Here is a 19,735-nt window from a genome sequence, read left to right on the forward strand (position 1 = left end):
CAGGCCTCTACAGGATCATATGAGCTCATAAATCCATAAACTGTGCCTTTTCTACCTTAAATTATTGTTGAGGCTTGCATTTGTACCACAACTGGCTTCCATTATTTAATCTGTCTTCTGTTTTTGCTCTATGAGACATGTTCTCACTGTAATGGTAACTTATTAGGGCAATATGGAATGAGCAATGTTGACTTCATCCATGTTGTCTGATGCAACACAAAGAGTGGCGCGGAAGGGGCACTGATTAGTCCTTACAAGGTGCTAATCAAACATAGATAACGTCTACAGTGCTGACATCTGCTCTCCCTAGGAAGTTGCATTCCTTAACACCTTATACTTATTATTACGTCTAGTATAAATGAGTTCTCTAAAATTAAACTCGCTAAGCCACACTAAATGGGAACCAGATGGTTGAGTGTGCATAATTTTTTTCTTATGTCAGAGGACACTTCGGGGCTCTTTGAGATCCCAAAGTATCACAACAGATCTGGCAGTATTTTAAGCCGTAGATTGAAAAGTAATTTGATCCATAGCAAGGAAAAAGCAGACAGCATACCATCCACTAAAACAAGTGTTCCTTTACTTGTTTTAGGGACTTTCTGAATTCTGTCGAACTCTATTTGAGCACTTATTCTGTAACTAAATATAGCTGTGTTAAATATTCAGAATTTCAGCTCATAACCGTAGCTTACTTAAATGCATCTGCCCTTCCATCTGTTTGCATTAGTGTTTCTGCATGTAGGCTAGAATATTAACCAGGTCACATTTAACTTTGATGCATATTTACATATAGGACAGGCTTTACGATGCATATTAAAAGGGCTTGATGCAGAGAATAAATTTATGCCACCAAAAACAAATTTAACTTTTTCTGCCTTCTGGCATACATATAGTAGATCTTCCAAGCTAATGAACAAAAATGTTTTTTGTTTTTTTTGTGTGTGTGTGTGTGTGTGTGTGTTTTTTTTTATCTGACTATATTTTAATTTATGTTACTTGAAGTTCAGTCTTCACCACAAAACAGTTACAAAATATTATACTTTTTTTTTCATGACAGGAAAATATTTTCAACTAAACAAATTTTAGTTTGTTTAAAATAAAACCTTGCACCAAATCTTAAAAGTTATGTATTTTTGTGCCAGAGATTTGTATTATTTTTGCTTAATCGTGAAAAAATGGAAATGCGCATATACATAAACACTTATATAACAAATAATGTTTATGAGTTGGTCAGAAAATATTAATTTAAATGTGTGCTACATAAATTGCTCTTTTTAAATGCGGGAAACGAGATGCATTTCTAGAGACAGCAGTCAGTTTATCATCTATCAAACATCTTTCTGCTTTAATAGCTGTGACTGTGGTGTCAGGGATGATAAAGTTCAATGGTTTGTGTAGGTGGGTGGATTGCTGTGAAGTTAGGGGTTTTTTTAGTCATATTTTTCTGCAATGAGCAGCTGTTGTACATGACATGCTGGATCACACTCACTGAGAATTTAAAGGGGCATCATGTATTTTCCAGGCACAGATCTGCCACTTTACACAATCAGGTCACTGTTACTTTTAGTAAGAATACTGTATATATCAAACATGACTTAAAAGAAATGTGACTTCATAATTTGACGCCTTGAAATTGGGCCTCTGCCTCTTAAAGAGACTTCTTCTGTTTCCAACACTCCGCCTTCAGCCGATCGTCGCAACAATGTTTCTCATTATGCTGTTAACAACCGTTCTTAGGAGCGCTGGACGGAGGAATAGTTTGTCTGATAAGCTCAGCAGACTCTCAGTTTCACCAGGTGTTTGCTAATTGCTTCTCCTCGGAGACTGCAGCTCCAAGGAGGAGCTTTGTGGAAATAAGCAGCACTTTTTGAGAGCAAGCATTCAGGAATCCATTGAATGGCTGCCGGGGGAGATTCAAGGATCCTTCAAACGTGCATGAGAGAATCAAAGCAACAATGCAAGTATGTTTTTGATGACAGGATGACATTGGAGGATGACATAAAGCTCAAAAAAGTGAAGTTTATAATAATCACCCTTTAAATTGTTAAATAGTTGGGAGATTTAAAATAATTTAAACCCGAAAAGCTGAAAAATATGTGTGCAAAGGTGATGACATATCGAAGTTAGTGGTTCATTATGGGAACAATAGCATCAGAGTGTTGAGATGTCAAAGTTGACACATGATTTCTGATAATCCCTTTCCAGCATGCATTCGTTCACTTATTTTAGTCTTTTTGTAAATACCCAATGTACTTTTTGTGGAAAAGACACAAAAAGTACATTTTGAGTCCTGCTTTGTACAATTAAGATGATATATGGGGATCCAATTTTACTTAAAAGTACCCTGTGTACCATGTCAAATCAAAAGGCAAAAAAGGCCACAAGAAGATAACCATCTGATTTATGAAACGTAAAACAACACTTTTCACGATCAGTCAAGTAGAGTTCCCTTCATTTGACAGAGTACTGATATTTCGCTCGTACATCACTTCAAATGTCACTTTTCAAGGCTCTGTTTGACTTTTGACTGGTAATATTTATGCTCAATGAAAACCAACTAAGTAAATGGAGCAGCACTGGTTACTGACGAGAATGAAAAGGGATGTAATGTCTGGCATACCAAGACAAGACAAGACAATAAATTAAATTGGATTCATGAGAATGAGACCAGATTAGATTTTTTATTTTTTTTTAAACTAAGGATCTTTATTTCACAGACTAAAGGGTTGTCAAATCATAAACTGTGTTTCAGTAAATCTTTGTTCAGTGTGAAATACTCAGCCATATTTCACACTGAGACTATAAACTCTTGGTATTTACAGTGATGACTGAAAATAATCAGAGTTCAGATAATGGTGACTATTTTAGCAGTATGGCAATATAAACTACAACTACTTCTCTATTGATCTTACAAATACCCAGCACAGATAATGGATACTTGCCCTGATCTTTACACCAGTGTTTTTCAACCACTGTGCCGCGGCACACTAGTGTACCGTTAGTGATCGTCAGGTGTGCCGTGGAAATTATCCAATTTCACCTACCGTATTTTCCGGACTATAAGCCGCTACTTTTTTCCTACACTTTGAACATGCGGCTTTTCTGTGGATTTTTCTTCAACCACCAGGGGGCGCTTTAGCAGGAAGTGAATCATTGGAAGTCAAAATTGGAAATCAAAGAAGAAAGTGCTGATTTTCATTTGGAACAAGCACATGCTAGCAGCAGGCACGACAGAGAAATGTTTTCAAACTCATATTATGCAGCTTCTAAGTTGAGGAGTATCGATCTGGCAGTACAGGAGGGAAATAGAGCCGCTGCACGTAAACTCGGCGTGAACAAAACCGGATTTGGAGACGAACTGCGTCCTTAATATATCCAGCAGTTATTAGGAAGCAGCCCTCCGCTGCCCTCTGCTGGGTCTTTATGGAAAACCGAGAGCGGCAGAGATACCAGCGGCCTGTAAGTTTCTGGGGGGCGGGGGTCCAAAAAATTTGAAGGTACGGTTTGTAGTATGGTGCGCTCATAGTCCGGAAAATACGGTAATTGGTCTTAAAAGATTTTTTGAAAACGAATTCATTATCTGCAAATAACGCCATGTTTGAGTGTCTCTGCTGTAGTAGTGACTAGCGGCGTAATCATGTGATTTTATTACCACTAGATGGCAGTAGGAACAGAGCATTTTACATTAAAACAAGAGAATTAGTGATGCATGAATGTTGCTACATTCATGCATCACACACCACAGTGTTGTGGCGCTGTTCAGGTGTATTTTTGAAGTGGACATGTTAAGTGCAATGTGAAATAAGAAATGTAAAATATGATGAAAATAATGTTTTGTGTTTATTTGATTCCTATTCAAGACACTTTGATAAGAATATATGTAATATAGGCGGCTACAGAGTATCTTTGTTTACATTTTTGGTTGGTGGTGTGCCTCGTGATTTTTTCAATTAAAACAATCTACCTTGGCTCAAAAACGGTTGAAAAACACTGCTTTACACTATGTTACATCACCTCTTTGGGCATCACAAGGGTCACCTGTGTGGCAAAATTAGTTCTATAAGGAAAAGGAAGTAGGATGCAAAACATCAAGTCATTTAAATTTAACCTAGTTCACAAGGTAATAAATCCTGATGGCATTCATTTATGCTACACCAATTTTCAGGTTTTAAGGACATTTATTACATATTGTCACCTTCAAAAAAACATGACCTAAGTCATTATTTGGCAAAAAAAGAGTTGGTGATTTATTTTTGCCAAAATCACTTTTGGTAAAAAAAAAAAAAAAAAAAAAAGACTTAGGCCATTATTGTAGGAAGTTGATGACTTCCTACAACTTGCACTTAATTGTGGTTTGAACATCTTACTAAATGTATAAATGTACAAACATTGAAATTTATGTATTTTTCCCCCTTATCCCAAATCCCTAGCAAATCATGCTAGATTAATTAACCTATTTCTCCAGTTAAGATAATGGTTTGGAATTTGCATAGCTGCCCTATGTTATATGTTAAAACACATGTAGTTGGATAATATTAGAGTTCTCAGAGTGCTGTGAAAACATTATTTCTGAATTTTTATATGTAAATGCACCAAAAACTAATTTTAATTTCAGACAAATATGCTTTAACGCGTATTTATACAAACTGTCACTATGTCGTGACAGTATAAGACAGAAAATCAGTGAAAAGATTAATGTCCTCTACTTCCTCCCTCTGCTACTGTTGCAGTCTGAAGAAATGCATGATCTGAACTGAAAACAACCAATCAGAGCTCTGCCTCCTGGTTCTAATGGGTTGTTTATAGTTGGCACTGGGGAAAGCGGCGGAGCTTAATATTTTCAGGGGTTTTTTTGTCTCTTACCATACTGTCACGACACAGTGAGAAATTCAACAGATATGTAAAAAGACATTTTTTATAAAAGTTACACACTGCAGCGTCAAATAAAGGAAAAGTTAATAATTATTTTTATTTAGGAAAAGAATTGGAAATCAACCTTGCACTGTGTAAAAATAGAATTAGCCTCATTTAAATCGGTGCACTAACAGTGGTTGACACTGAGGCTGATTTAAGTCTGACTTGGCACATCCAAGCCTGATTAAAACCTGATGCAATACATCTTAAATAGGATCTGTCTGACAACACAAAACAGGCTTAAAGACTTCAAACAGAAATGCATCATGCCCTGATAAAAGTAAATTCAGAAACAGCTGAAAAAGTCAATGACATCTGTCAGCTTGGAAAGGGTAACAACGCTATTTCTAAGGCTCCAGGAAACCACAGTGAGAATCATAAATGGACAGAAAAAAAAAAAAGAGAGCTGAGGCGAAGCTTCCCAGGAGTGACTGGTCCCCAAACCTTTTCCAGGAGTGCACCGACAACTCATTAAGAACCCAGAACAACATCTGAAGCACTGCAGGCCCCTCTGGCCTCGGTTAAGGTCAGTCTTCATGACTCGACAATAAGAAAGAGACTGGGCAAAAAATGGCAGCCGTTGAATAGTTCCAAGCTAAAAACCACAGCTGAGCAAAAAGAAACACCAGTGACTTGTCTCCCACTGTGACAAAAACACCTCAACAATTCCTAATAAAATATTCTGAGGACTAACAAAGTGCAGCCCTGTTGAACATCATGTTGCATAGCTTACAGATCTGAAAAGGCTGATCTATTCCTGTCCTATGCATCTGCTTTCAAAAAAACGTGTGCGCTTTTCCAGCATTTATTCATAAACTAGTGTAAAAATAGGAATGTTTTGTACACCTTTGGTAGACAAAGTGTCATTCACTTTGATTCCCAAACATGAAACGCATTTTGCTAAACAAGGTGCCTCATTCAACCATCGTACACAGGTGACTGACTGCTCGCAAAATCGTGTGGGCCACGGGGAGAGCTGCTTCCTCGATGCTGCAGAGAGAATGTGTGGAGAAAACCATGAACTGTCTTTCACATGCCATTAAATTTAAACTACATAAATATACGATGGGAAATGTTTGTAGTTTGAAAATCGAGACTTCTTAGACAAGATTGTGTGCTGAATTTGGAACTTTCTATGCTACATTATGACATTATTGACTGAACAATTAAATACCAACTCGCATGTCAATGTGTTGGCACTAATATTAGCATTTTTATTCTATGTTGTTCTTCACATGTATAAAATGCAAACAGAATGATGTATGTGCATAAATGTTGCCACTGTTTGATATTGGAATAATCTTTTCTTTTTTTTTTTTTGCTATTTGCGATTATTTGATGGAATCGTTGAAATCGGTGTCCGTCAGTCAGCCTTTCGGACAATCATCAGTAATTTGTGAAGGCGTTTGTAGATGAGACGTATCCTTTTTATATAACAGTCAGAAATTATTTGTTTCTTATTTATTTTATATATTGTTGACAGTAGGACAAAAAAAATACTTCAAAAGGAAATCTAATTAAGACTATCCTGGAGTGTTTTGTTTTTTTCCTCATTAGTGCTCTAATTCAGATATAGCTCTCACCCACTCACGCTGTCATCTATAGCCTGTCTTTGCAGCCACACTTGCTAAGCTATATTAATCTACAGGTTCAGTGCCGTATGTTAATGTGGCTCATAATGAAATGATGATACCAGAGCTCACGCTGACAGGGATTTACTCCCCATCAGTTTGCCTCCTCTTGTCTTTGATTTGCTCCATCCAGCCATCTATTTCCTAACGTTTCATTATCTGAATGCTTTGATTACAGAGCTGCATTGTGAGTTATTTTGATTAAAGCTGCAATTTCCCTTCTCAGCTTTTGTTAAGAATCTGATGGAGCTTCCAGCAGAACATCCCAAGTGTTTCATTTAAGAGTGACAGAGAGAGAGAGGGAGTGAGAGAGAGAAATATTAACATGATTAAAAATCCTGAATGACACTACTTATAAGATTCTGTTTTTCATCTGTGCTTCCATTTTTCTCTCCTTTCTCCTCTCTGTCCGTCTGTTTCCACCATTTGATTTTTTTGTTGTTGCCTTTTTACGTTTGTTTTTGCTTTGCTCTTTTCTCTCGCAGCATTGCAACAGAGAGAGGAACGAGCCATTTCATTTTAATCCTTTTATTAGGTCAGATATATTCTTTCTGTTTTTATCAACTCTGTTATCTGATTTTTTCTTCTCTTTTTTCTGTATTCTGTTCTCCTCTGCAGTGAAGCGATCAGTAGATTTTAAGTCGAGGGGCGTAAAATTATTCCCCGGCAAAGACTCCAGCAACAAGTTTTCAATATGTGAGTTCAATTCTCAGTGTCCCTTTGCTTAATGAAATAACATGTAATGGCTTAAACTGTTGGTTTGTTTTTAGCTTTTTTTCCCCCTTCTTTTCTCTCTTCTAAAGGCCTATTGTCATATTCAACACGTTTGTGCTTTGACTCAAAAATATATATTTTAATGCCTTATATTTGACCATTTTCTCAGTTTAAAGAAACACTAAACATGTGGAAGTGATGTTGCACAGATGTGTTGAGAATAGCAATGCCTTTGCTGAAAGCTACTTTTGCATTCCTGTTGACTGTTGTGTTTTTTCCATGGTTTGACTTTTTGTGTGTCTGTTAAGGTCACAGTGTCTTGCCTCTTCTTTGTTTGCTTTGATATATTTAATCACAGCCTTGCTCTGATAAGCTTAATCATGGTTTGTTCTGGCTTGCTTCAGGCTAGATGCAAATCATCTGCTGTAACACTGTTTATGGCCCAACCCGGACCCCTTTCTCTAAGCTTTTCCTATATACGTGCATGTCCTTCTTTATTTCTTTTTTTGTACTGATGCATCTTTAGGCTCAGGTTATTAGGGTCAGCAAAGCAATTACTGAGTTGTACAATCCAACGCTAGGCTGGGATTATCATTTGGAATATATAGCTTTTTTATGCGTCTTATGTTTTCTTTACCTTGAAAACTAGCTAAAGTGAATGTTACATAAAGTAAGATGCAGCACTTCTTTCATATTTAGCATACGCAAAAGCGTCGTCGCAAAACAATGAGTCATTTTAGAAACTAGGGTCCAACAAGCTTTAGATATCTCTCCCCTAACTAGCCCCTAACTACCCGACTTCATTTAATTTATCTATTTGTTTTAATAATAATAATTTTTGCTTTGAAGTAGATTCTAAATTAAGCAGCGATTGATCATTTAAGTATGCATAATAAACTTGATTGGCCACGTCTGACCCACGTATCAGAAACACACAAGAGAAAACCCAATACTTGTCATTGATTGCAAAAAATAATACTGTGAATGTGACCTTAGATGCATTTAGAACTACTGTGGATACACCGGTAAATATATCCAGAGGATAACAAACAATAATACTACTACAGTATACAAGTAAATTAATAATAATTGCATAAATAAAATCAGGATTTATGTGGTTAATCCTGATTATGTAGTTAATCCCTATTTTAGCTGTATTAGTTAAAATAGTCATTGTCAATCTCAGTGGGAATAGTGAGTTTGCTGCAAATAATTAACATTTGTTTGTAATATTTTTCTTAACTAAAAGTTTGACTGTTGTTTTTTTTTTGTAAGTTTCTTGTTAAGACATTTTACATTTTTTTACATCCTTACGAGGGGTTACATTATCTTTAAGATATGTAATGGCGTTACTTAAGATATTCTAATAAGAAAAGGAAACGTGAATATTGTCTTAAAGTGCTCATGTTCTTTCAGCACTCTGACATGGGAAGGACCTCCTGTATGATCAATCTATGTAGAATTCAACATTTATATTACAATTCAACTAAGGTTTTCAGCTAACTCATAAGTAAAGTCACTTATGTTACACTATTATTTTCTACCTCACTTCTTCTCTGCCTGTTTTCCCATAAATACACGGATTCACACTGTTTTACAAAGCTGACCGTTTTAGCTCTTAGAGATATTCAGGATAACATTTCCCTGCTTTTATGTTCTACTTTGTTTCACAAATGGCACACCGGCGCCTCGTGATACTCATCACACGTAACATCTCTGTGCTGCGGCTGTAGTGGACTCGTAAATGCATCCTCGCATTTGCTGGAGAGATCATTGGAACGTTATAGTTCCTCAACAGCCCAGTAAATTTGTTTTACTGGGCAAAAAAACAACTGGTAAATGGTGTTTTTGCTCAGAGGATCTCTTCATTGAAAATGTGTGCTTTTTAGAAATCTTACATGTCTCTGTTGCCAGTAGTGTGTGTGTAGTTTCTTTTCCAGATTATACCACAACTATAACTGGAACACCTCAAATCAAACAGTCCCTGCAATGAGCTTTTATTTTGGAAAATCTGCATTAGTCTACTGTTATTTCTGGTTACCTTAGCCTTGTTACTCACCCACCAATGGTGAAGTTTAACATTCACGTTGAGTGTTTAGAACCAGAAAAACAGCATGATTCTAAGTTTTTAAAGCTTCTTCCTGCTCACCAGTAAATCACACAATTCCATGCCAGATATTTATTGCAGTTAGCAAGTGAATGTTTGCCAAGTTATAACATTATGAGTCATAATGTCAGGTCTTCAAACAGAGGTGAGGATGTACTTGCATGTGTTTGCTTTGCATGCTTTGTAATTAATTACATTTTAACACTTTGCTTTGGTTGTTTGGTTTTGCGATTTGTATTCTGTGTGTCCATTCAATTCAATACTGGACACAATGCCTTGAAAAACTCTTATTACCTATTGTCTCATTTTGTTTCGCTTGATCCAAAACCCTCAGTGTTTTTTTTTTTTTTTTTTACTGAGATGATTGTGATAAACCAACACAAAGAATGTAAAGCGTGCTATCTGAAAACATGACTTTTAACCTAGAGACATAGTGGCGCTATGTCTCTACCAGCCAGACTCATCTAAAGACTGACATTTTTGCCCATTCGTCTTTGAAAAACAAGTTTAAGCTCAGCCAATTTGTATGTATGTAGAGCTTATGAACCTAAACTTTCAAGTGTTTCCACAAGTTCTCAAAAGGACTTTGAGTGAGCCTTTCTCACACCTAGATATGCCTGACACTTAATAATTTAATTTGTATGTCTGCATGAGGGACATTGTGGTGCTGGACGGTGAATCTTGACTACTGTCCCAGACACGCTTCCTCTAACAGGATTGTCCTCTGCTGCCTTCCTATCACTGCAGAAGTACAGCAGAGTCGACCTATACAATATTCTACTTTTTAAGTTGTACCTGTACCTGTATGGGTGATGTGACAGTAGCTCTCCAGGGAGGTTTTGGCTGTATAGTCATTGAAAAGTTTGAACTCACTCCTTTGTGTTGGTTTCATTACATAAAATGTCTTTAAATGCATCGATATTTGTACGTTATGTGACAAAATATGCAGAAGTTGCAGGGTTATGAGTTATTTTGCAAGCACTTTATAAGTTGATGAAAACGTACAGCACAGAAAAAAAAAAAGAGAGACATTTTTGATTTATCAAATTTCCTGCCATGTTGCAGAATGACAGTTGAGCTCTATCTCTCCAAATGTGCGCGCTAATTCGTCTGGCTTGGATTGGTTTAGAAGATAATTTGCTCTGCTCTAAAAGGTTTAACTCTTCACTGAAGCACAGAGCCTCTCCATCAACAAATACGCATTTAAGGACGGCTTTTTAAAGTCTGCCATTGTAAATGTGCATGGGTGTGGGTTAGGATTTGTGTGTTTTGCTCTTGATTGTGTGCTAGTACTGTAACCAGTCCCTCTGTTGTCATGTTAATAGTCCAGATGGTCAAATTAGCCGCTCCAACAAAGCAACAAACTATCTACTCTAACAAATCCAAACACAAACACACATACACTCTCCAACCACCTGCTGGGTTCGTTGATATGGTCTAAACATGTACTTGCGCGTTAGCCAGAAAGCCCAGACAGCGTGGGTGTGAAGGTGTTCGTGTGAAAGCAGAAATGACCGGAATTATTGCTCCGGCCTGTGTTTGTTGCACCTAATTGAGCTTGCTGGCATCTGATTTCTTGTCAAGGATGAGACAAAACTGTAGTTTGCCAGTTTTTTGGAGGGTTTTCAAGTCACAAAAAACAAACTGCACAAGAAAGAGTTTTTATATATATATAAAAAATACATTAGGCTTTTAATTAAAACTGGTCACAATCTTGGAATTCAGCTGTCATTTTAAAAAAAAGGTAATTTTAGATTTTTAATCAAAAAGAGTTTTATTACAAGATTGATTAGCAGCTGAAATTCTTCTTTCTTTAGAAAGAAAGATCTTAGATCATTTCATTAACTTGTTTGTACAGGCATTACTAAACACATGAAAAAATGGGTGACAATTGCATAAATTAGATGAAATGGAAAACAAATCAAAGTGTTAAAAGTGTGAGAAAAATAAAAATAGTGACTCACTTGTGGTCCTGTCGGGTGAATCTCCAGCAAAGGAGCTGAAGCTAGAGCATCACTGGGCCTTTCAACAAGATAATGATCCGAAGCGTATCTCAAAGTCCAGAAAAAGTTGGTTCCAGACAAACTTCTGGAAGAATTACAGTGCAGAATTTGAGGCCGTAGCTCATAATAAGATGGCTATGATTCCTCAGGAGGTGTGCCAGAAGCTGGGGCCCTGCTTTGCATAATGTTTGCAACTGGTTATTTTTTGTTTGACTTGGGGGAAAAAACAACAACAAAAAAAAAAAAAAACACTTGCAGTTTTAGTTGTGCCAAGGTTTTTAAATGTGTTTCTGGTTTGATGTGTTTAATAATTTGTTGCTACTTTGTAATTTATAAACTGCAGTGTGGGATAAATAATATTACAATATAAACCTAAAACCGATATAAAGAAATCAAAGGTCAGTGAAAACCATAAATGAGCTTTTTTTTTTTTTAATCAAGCTCATACTTAAACATGATCTGGGTAAAATTAAGTATTTTTTTGTTGTTGTCTTCTACATCTTGGATGTGTAAATGACATTCTTACAGTCAAGATAAGCTCTAGTGTTTCTGGTATAATCAAACGTTTGGACTGCTGTAATATCACTGTCTGCCTAACTAACCATCCTATCCTCCATCTATCTCCTATTCTAATCTGCTTCCTGCTGCTTCCAAAGTGAATAAGTGATGAGGCAGGCAGGTTTCCAAAACTAAAAGCAAGGAGCTGGAAATTCACCCAGGAAGACCAGCGCTGAATGCAATTAAATGACAAAAGCAGATGGTTTTAGAATATTGCCAGGGTGCACTGAGGCAGTTCAGTGCTCTAGTTTTTTTTAATTTTTTTTCCCAAATGTTTATTCATAACAACAGTTGGATATGGATATTGTTTATTTTATTTTATTTTTTTTGTGGAAATAATCATTAGATTTTTTTTTTTTTAGACCAGCAGGAGCATGAACGCTGATCTCGCTGCCTCTCCTGTAGATAAACAAAGAGTCAACTTGAAGGAACTTGCGGACACAGTTCTGCTTTGTTACTGTCTTATCTATTCCATTCTGACCCATTTGTGCCGGTTGTGTGCATGTTTTTCTTTCCGTTTAGTGAATGAAGGTGGTGTCAGACAGGCGTCTAACTCCTGCCCTGACCCAGGAGAGCCGGAAAATGGAAAACGCCATGGAAATGACTTCAGGTACAATTTGTTTTTAGATGTAGCACCTTGGCCAAGTATTGGTACCCACTGCAAAAACACATAAAAGCCATTGATTAAATGCATCTTTTTTTACACCCCCCAAAAAAACATTTAATTAAAGATCCTCGCCATCTTAGTAGGCAAGCCAGTGCGCAATGCATAGCAGATACATGGCTTCGAGACCAACTAAAAGAAAAAATATGTGAACACTCTTGACCAATGTGCGAGAGAAAGATACATGAACAAAATCGCTGCTGTTGGGATCGACCAGAGTGAAACAGAGAGTAGAAACATGTCAGACGATTGTTTTCCACCAGAAAACAATCGTCTGACATCAAGCTATCTTAAAAGCTTGTTGATGAAAAGCTAGATCATAACTTCCTGTGATCAAATCGTAGTGTTTCAGTAAAAGCCCCTGTAGAGTTTAGCAAAGCTCGTGTTTAGAGTTGCGATTGGGGGATTTGAAAGGCATTTCCCCACTGCGACTACTGAACATGAGGTTGGCATTTAGATGACGTCTAACTGTTGTTGAGGAAGACTGCTGATCTCATAATGCTGCTTTTTTTTTTTGCTGTTCTTACACAGTAACTGATTGCGTAAGGAATTCCTTATCCAGCCTTCATTTGTTGTCACGTCTTCAATTGTTTTAAAGTATTAAAATATTTATGTGATTGTGTAGTTAAACCCCGCTGGCCAAATTCAAAAATTATTTTATTTCAGTAGATTGACTTAACAGCTCATTTTAACCACCTTATTCAGTGTTTTCAATGGTATGTGGATAATTTTGACCTTAGAAGGCCTTCTTCCCATCACTCTCATTTAACTCCTTTAACACATTCTATCAGATTTAAATTGAAATTCTGGTCAGGCCTCTCCAAATGTTACTTCCAGTCAAATAGAAGATAACTTTAAACCCAAAGTTATTTTTTTTACAGTTCTACCCAAAATCTTGATAATTTTGGTTGTCTTTCGCATTTTAAAGAGTTGCCTCTGTATTCCAAGCAAACAGGAAGTTATGAGAAAATCTGATCAGATCAGTCACAATAACATTACAAAAGTCTGAGGATTTTTTTATTACACATATATTAGGACATTTGTAAAAACAACAACAACAACAAAACCTGTATTTTATTTTTATTTTACCATAACCTTTGTTTTCTGTGTGATGCTTATGTGCTTGTGTGTGTTGATTTAGCATTGGCAGTGTGGTCCAGTTCAGTTGTGGAGAGGACTACGTGCTGCAGGGCAGCAAAACCATCAGCTGCCAGAGAGTGGCCGAAGTCTTCGCCGCCTGGAGTGACCACAGACCAGTCTGTAAAGGTACAACTCGCCGGGTTTCGCAGTCCATCTCTGACTCTAGGTGTGCTTTCATCATTGAGGCCGTGATGGCTGTTGGTCAGGACCAAGAAAAATATGCAAAAACGATCCAATTAAACTGTGAACATCCACCCAGTGTTATCACTGATGAATAAATCTCTGTATTTTTTTTTTAAGGTGATGCATGTGTAATCACTTCTTAGTCTGAACACTGCATTTTCAAGAGTCCACATACTTCAAAGTTTATTTGCCAAGTGATAGGTGGGCCCAGATTTACAACACACACACACACACACACAGTGAGAAAGAGAGAAAGAGGGAGAGTGTGTCTGCCATGTTAAATGCCAAAGTCGTTTGTCATTTCTTTCCTTACTTGGCTCGAGACTGTAGTGGGACACATTCTTTAACTTAAAACAAAATATTCACAGTGTATCTGTGTGTGTGTGTGCCTGTGACGAGAAGAAAGGCCTCTTGTGAGTTAGGTTTCCGGCAAATTTTATTTTAATTTGAAAGCCATGCATTGTGTAGCACTTTGTCTTGTTAAAGTCCCAATGAAATGCACAAGAATTTTTGATTCTAACGTGAAAAAAAAAAAAAAAAAAAAAACCACAAAAAAAAGAAGTTATGAATACTTTGCAACTGACTGTGAAATTCTCCTAAAACTTGACATGGGAGCAGAGAAACACATAAACCTTTAGGTGATCTTTGCCAAGATTTCAGATTGTAGCTCTTTAGGATTCACTTTGTTGACTCCTGTTATGTTCTTTTTTTTTTTTTTTTTTCCTTGGAAGCAAAATGCAAGTAAATAAGATATAACTCAAGACTTATGCATAGTCTCATACATCAAGTCATTCCTTGAACTGTAGTCGGAATGAATTTCAGCAGGATGGGAAGAGGGCAAAAAGAAGCTGTAAAAAAGTCAAAAACATCACTTCCGCCTTAAGGCTGCTTTAGTCATATGCTTTAAAAGGTCAATTATTTAGTATATTACTAAGCATTTATAAAAGCGCAGCAGCTAAACTCTGAAACCACTCCGAGCTTGTAAGGCGATTTAGTGTTTGGCCCAAAGTCAGCTGAACAGGGTGGATCCTCGCTTGGGTCGGGTTCTGCTCTCTTGCCTTTAGGTTAAAGGACACAAGATAAACACTGCCCTTGACTGAAATCCTGCGATTTTTATTTGTGAACCAGACACACAGGTGCACTGACCTCCTTTGGGTTAATATTACTAGGACTGCACCAATTCTTCTAAGGATTTAACCGAGGTACTATGAATCCAGCATGCCTTTCTTATTATGGCTTCTGCTTAATCCTTCCAGGCAAGCTTATTATCTAACTCATTATTAGATATATGTAATAATAATTTGAATTGACTCTTCATTATTTTTAATGACTGTTAGGGACTCATTTCACCCTATAATGAGTTGTTAAATAAAACTGCTGAGATAAAGCCAGTTAAGTCTTGCTTCTACCTGTGTCCACTGATGGAATGGGGCTTTAAAAATCCTGGATTTTTTTTTTTTTTCTCAACAGGAGCAACACATTAAGAAAGACTATAGCAACCCTACTAAAAACAGAGCCGCCAGTCAACGGATATCCTTGCTGGAAAATTACATTTTCTCTGGCCCACTGTAACTGTAAAGCATATCTTTTTTACGAAAAAATAAAACTTAATTGCCCGGAGTTCTAACATAAGCTACTTTTACAATGCATACCACTGTCCCTCATGGCTGTTGCTAAGAAACCAATAAGTCAGCAGTATTTGTTATTATAAGCATCATACTTCATAACGTGCCATTGCTTCTTTAGAGTCTCAAAAATGAAAATGCACAGACATAAGTTTGGATTAAAAGACACGTTTTGGAAACTACTTGTTACCTTTTTTGAGTATTGAAATATATGTCAATGTTATTGACATAAACATTGACATAAATGTCAATGTTACATTAATAACATTGAGATTAATGTCAAAGTTATTGACATAAATTTCACATTTATTAGAACAAAATGCCATCAAATTCAATTCAAATTCAAAAACACTATTGATCACAGAAGGAAATGAAATGTTCTTGTAAATCATATTATTTCAAATTCTTTAATGAGTTTTTGTAGGTAGCGATGTTGGCAGGAAAAATCTCTCTTATTGCGATCTGTACTGCAACCAGTCAGAGTTAAATTTCTGGGGGTTTTTTTGCGTTTTAACTCATTATTATTATTACGGATGAAACCGGAAGTTTTCATCCACCAAATAAATGGGAACATAGACCAAACTTCTCTGGTTCAAGGTCAGTCGGATTTAAAATATATCCACATGTATGCCAAAGCAAAGACATCATAATCGAGGCTTTGTCACATTGTGTAAAGATGCAATAATCATTCTGTATGTAAACTCTTGATTTTAAAGACATAAATAAATAAATAAATAATGATAAATGTTGGCATTTAACAGATATAATTTATCTTGGTATTTTCTAAACAGGAGAAGCTTGGTCTAATTTTACTTTCAAACAGTTTTGGTGTATGCAAACTTCTGGTTTCAACTGGGTATTCATTTTCATAACCAATCTCAAGAAATATCTAAAACTCTTATGACAGAAAAAAGAGGAATAAGGCATCAAAAAAGGCCCATCGAGAGTTAAGTATTTTTATTTAAATTTTTTTTTTGGATATTGACATTTCTGACTCAAAGAGATAATGATATATGCACTTTAAAGAGATCATATTCGTATTCTTGGCTACACTTTTGGGCTAGTTTGTGTTATTACTGGTCAATCTTATATTCTTTTTTCAGTTGAGACTCCTATAAAGATGAGAGCTATATTTGCAAATATTGACATGACTGTTTATACCAGTTCAGACAGTAACGTTGCCATAATGGGAGCGTTTTTACCCATTATTCTTCTCTTGCTGCAGCTGCAGTATGTCATTGTTATGTATGGTTGTACTTTGGTGAAACTAAAAAAGATCTGTCTTCAAAAATCCCGTGAATCCCAGAAAAACCACACTCAGGCTGCTTGAAGGACAACATGCATGTAACGCTGGGTCTCATCTTTTTGACAATAATGCCGGGGCTTTATTTAGGCCATGTAAAAGGATCACTCAGAAGAGGAAGCTGAAAATGGAATACCACAATGCTGTGTTACTGTAGAAATTGCAACTATATCCTCTAGATATACAGTTTTAAGCTTGAAATGGAGTGTTTTGGAGAGGGTGGCTTACTTCGTGTGAAAAGCAGGGAGTGCATTATGAAATCCACTCTTCTTTTTAAACGTATTCCCCTTAGGCGCAAACATCCAATATTGAAATTCCAAAAGTAAAGATGCCTTGAAGGCATAGCAGAGGAGTTCTCCTGGAACTAATAGACTATGAAGTTGGAGAAACAGCATTGATGTCTACAAATATGCTGCTGCTTTGTGTCATTATTCAAGAAGATCGCTGATTCCGATCTCTAACTTAGGAAGTCTGGCAGGAATAGAGTTTATATTCCAGTATACGCTGCGAGGAAAATTATAGACATTTTATTATGCGCTCAGTCATTTGAAACTTAATTGAAGGTCATGTGTGAACTCTTTGTTCTTGCTGCATTAGAAGAAGTGCTAACATTTGAACAGATTTCCTGATCACAGGCTGCAGTTAAAATCAGGTATCGTGCAATTTTATTGCACACTAACATGTTCCTAACATGTTTTTAATTCATTTCTATGTATTTTTAAACAATTAATGGGGACATGTGGGTTAGGGTTATGAATTTTAGTGAATTTCTACAAAAGAACTAAATGAAATATATCTTAACACAGGTTATTTCCCCAACTCAAGTATATTTAAATTCAAGTTGGAAATAAAAAAAAAAAAAATCAAATTATATCATATGCAAATTTATTTTAAGGGTTCCATCTTTATTGATGTTACATTTGTAGGGCTCTTTAACGCTTCTGAAAATGTGAACTGATGAGTGTATTGTCAAAAAAATTCATGTATTGTTCATTTTTTGACAGATATTACAAACGTGTGGAATATCTGGAATATCATGTCAGTAATTCTCTAGAATTAGTCATATGTTTTTTAAACTTTTAAACCAAGGTGTTGTGATTAAAATGGACAAAATGTTGACTAAAAAGCAGAGCCAAAAAGATACATTCTTCTCAATCTGCAAAAACCAAAGCAATTTGTTGCACTCCATCTATTTTGGTAGCATTGTGTTGTTTTTAAACTATGTTTTTATGATACGGATTGATCTAAAACAAAATGACCTTATTTGTCATTTTGACATGGAAAGACAGGAGTCTGTGTAGATGCACCAGATGCTGCTTGTGAATTTTTCTTGAAACAGTGTGAGAAGAGAAGCCATCAGACAGATGGCCTCTCTTCTGACTTTGCTAAGATACCAGATTTTTAAGGGCTTTCAATGAGTTAGGCAGGTTATAAAGTCAACATTTTTATTCCTAAGTATGAAAACATGTTTTCCTAAGTACTCATGTCTGTTTTACAGAGTTAAATAAAACTGGAATGAGAAGAAGCTTGTTTCTAGCTGCTCTCTGCTCAGATTTGACCTTTATTTCCAATGAACCAACAAGGAAACTCATGAATAACATTGACAGAGAGGCAATCTGTAAGAAAACTGCAAGCTTTCTTAAAGACACACCTCTGTCAAAACACTTTTATGTAGCTAAGCATGTCTTTTGGAACACCAACAAGAAAATAAAGTGAATTGCTTTGAAAAAAAAAAAGAGGGGTCATTAATGTCAGGGCATGACGGGAAAGAAAAAGAAACTTGTAAAAAAAAAGATGGCTTGGGTGGTAATCACTTTATGAGGTACAATATGGCAAATAGAAATTGTAAAAAAAAAAGCATGTAACAAAACAACAAAAGCAGCAATCAAATTGCAATGTTCCCAGTTTTCACTCCTCTAAGACTTTACGAGAGAGAGCAAAGGCAGAGACAGAGACTGAGAGAGGGGCTCCATGTGGCACCTTGATTAATGGACAGATGGTAAGGCCACTGAGCCAACTCTTTCTCTCTGTCTGTGTCTGTGTGTGTGAACTCCAGGGGAGTTCAGTTGATGTGCTGAATCTACTGACTCAAACAAGGTCTATATGTCAGCCACTTTTACACGCACACACACATACATGTTGATTTCTGAGTACGCAGACGAAGACAAAGGGGAAAAGTAAAGAGTTCGGCCACTTTACAATAACTTTGGTAAATGACTGTGTGTGTGTGTGTGTGTGTGTGTGTGTGCGTGTGTGTATATGTGTGTGCCCATTAAAGCTCCGACGAGTACTTGTGCTTCTGGAATGCTGTGTGCCACCTTAATGATGTCATCAATCATTCGCTGTGCCCATTGGTCAATCTATCTGCTACTGTAGGAAGTTTGTTAAAGGAGCCAGATTGGACATCCTGAACAAAGTTTTGATCCCAGGAATATGGCTCTATCGATCTAAGATTAAACTTTTACCAAAGCGAGTGTAGTTAAGAGTAACTTAATGAAACGAGAATGATTGCAGAACTGTGGAAAAAGTTTTGAATCACGTCGATATCTTTATACTTTGCTTCTTCAGGCCTTCAGAATGTCTTCCAGTGTTATTAGACATTACCTGCAATTAATGTCTAATAATTGCAGTATTCCTGGCTAATTATGATCCACAATATTACCCAAATGGAAATGTATCTGTTTTGTTTAATATTTTTAATATGGTCATGTGATGAATGATTTTTGTTCAATGAAGCCGTGAATATTTAATAATCCTACCTTTCAAACGACCTGAAAGTAAATTCCCCAAACGACTTATTATAATTCAACCACACACATGATTGATGTAAGCAATTTTGTTCATCTTACTGATTGAGGAGTTGCTATGGTAGAGATTTTACTAAAGTAGTAGA

General features: G+C 36.4%; 1 protein-coding gene across 1 annotated transcript in view; it reads left to right on the plus strand.

Annotated features, from left to right (window-relative positions):
- LOC103151595 (CUB and sushi domain-containing protein 3-like) overlaps positions 1-19,735 on the plus strand; it is a 272,095-nt gene that overhangs the window by 109,938 nt on the left and 142,422 nt on the right. Inside the window, exons 5-7 of the mRNA XM_007571755.2 lie at positions 7,164-7,241; positions 12,450-12,537; positions 13,733-13,857. Coding sequence (XP_007571817.1) covers positions 7,164-7,241; positions 12,450-12,537; positions 13,733-13,857 — 291 coding nt within the window. The remainder of the gene's footprint in view (positions 1-7,163; positions 7,242-12,449; positions 12,538-13,732; positions 13,858-19,735) is intronic.

The sequence above is a fragment of the Poecilia formosa genome, unplaced genomic scaffold, assembly GCF_000485575.1.
Source record: "Poecilia formosa unplaced genomic scaffold, Poecilia_formosa-5.1.2 Scaffold286, whole genome shotgun sequence".
NCBI lineage: Eukaryota > Metazoa > Chordata > Actinopteri > Cyprinodontiformes > Poeciliidae > Poecilia > Poecilia formosa.